At 60.0% G+C, this 770-nt stretch overlaps 1 protein-coding gene across 1 annotated transcript in view; it reads right to left on the bottom strand.

Moving 5' to 3' along the window:
• Window positions 1-164, bottom strand: part of LOC103270354 (survival motor neuron protein) — a 21,292-nt gene extending 21,128 nt beyond the window's left edge. Inside the window, exon 1 of the mRNA XM_008067885.2 lies at window positions 60-164. Within this exon, the coding sequence (XP_008066076.1) occupies window positions 60-128 (69 nt within the window). The 5' untranslated portion in view covers window positions 129-164. The remainder of the gene's footprint in view (window positions 1-59) is intronic.
• Between the last annotated feature and the right edge of the window lie 606 nt (window positions 165-770).

The raw sequence follows: 770 nt of genomic DNA, 5'->3' as shown, positions 1-770 counted from the left end.
GGGAGCGGGGGAGGGGGCCGCGAGCGCCCGTAGGGAGGCTGCACCGGCCGCGCCCTCACCTGGCCCGTGCCGCGACGGAACAGCACCGAATCCTCCTGCTCCGAGACGCCGCCGCTGCCCATCGCCATGGCGAGCCTACTGCGGATGCGCGGCGTGGGCTCCGTCCCTGCCGAGTGACGACTTCCGGCCCCGGAGGCTTCTGGGAGCGGAAGAGACGGTGGCCTGGAGGGCGGTGCGCCGGAAGGCTTCTGGGTCCCGCCCTTCCCACGTGGTCGTGTGGATTTCGCTCTCTCTCAATCCTTTTATTTCTCTGTGTTGTGTTTTCATAGCATGATTCCATCAGGGTGTCTTTTTTTTTTTCTTTCTTCTTTTCTTTCGTTTCTTTTGTAGAGACGAGGATCTCGCTGTGTTGCTTAGGCTAGTCTGGAACTCCTGGGCTCAAGCGATCCTCCCGCCTCGGCCTCCCAGAGGGCTGGGAGTACAAGCCTACGCCACCACGCCCGGCTAATTAATTTTTTGTTTGTTTGTTGGTTTGGTTTTGCAGAGACGAGGTCTCCCCAAGTTGCTTAGGCCGGTCTCCAACTCCTGGGCTCCAGGGATTCTCCCGCCTCAGCCTCCCAAAGTCCTGGGATTCCAGGCGCGAGGCTCCAGGCCCGGCTTGTTTTGTAAAAAATAATAAATTTTTGCCCGGGCGCGGTGGCTCAGGCCTATAATCCCAGCACTTTGGGAGGCCGAGGCGAGAGGACTGCCTGAGCCCACAGGTTCGAGAC

This window comes from Carlito syrichta, unplaced genomic scaffold (genome assembly GCF_000164805.1).
Source record: "Carlito syrichta isolate Samal-C Ts95f unplaced genomic scaffold, Tarsius_syrichta-2.0.1 Scaffold309812, whole genome shotgun sequence".
NCBI lineage: Eukaryota > Metazoa > Chordata > Mammalia > Primates > Tarsiidae > Carlito > Carlito syrichta.
The sequence above is the reverse complement of the archived record's forward strand: the minus strand, read 5'-3'. Positions and strand labels throughout refer to the sequence as shown.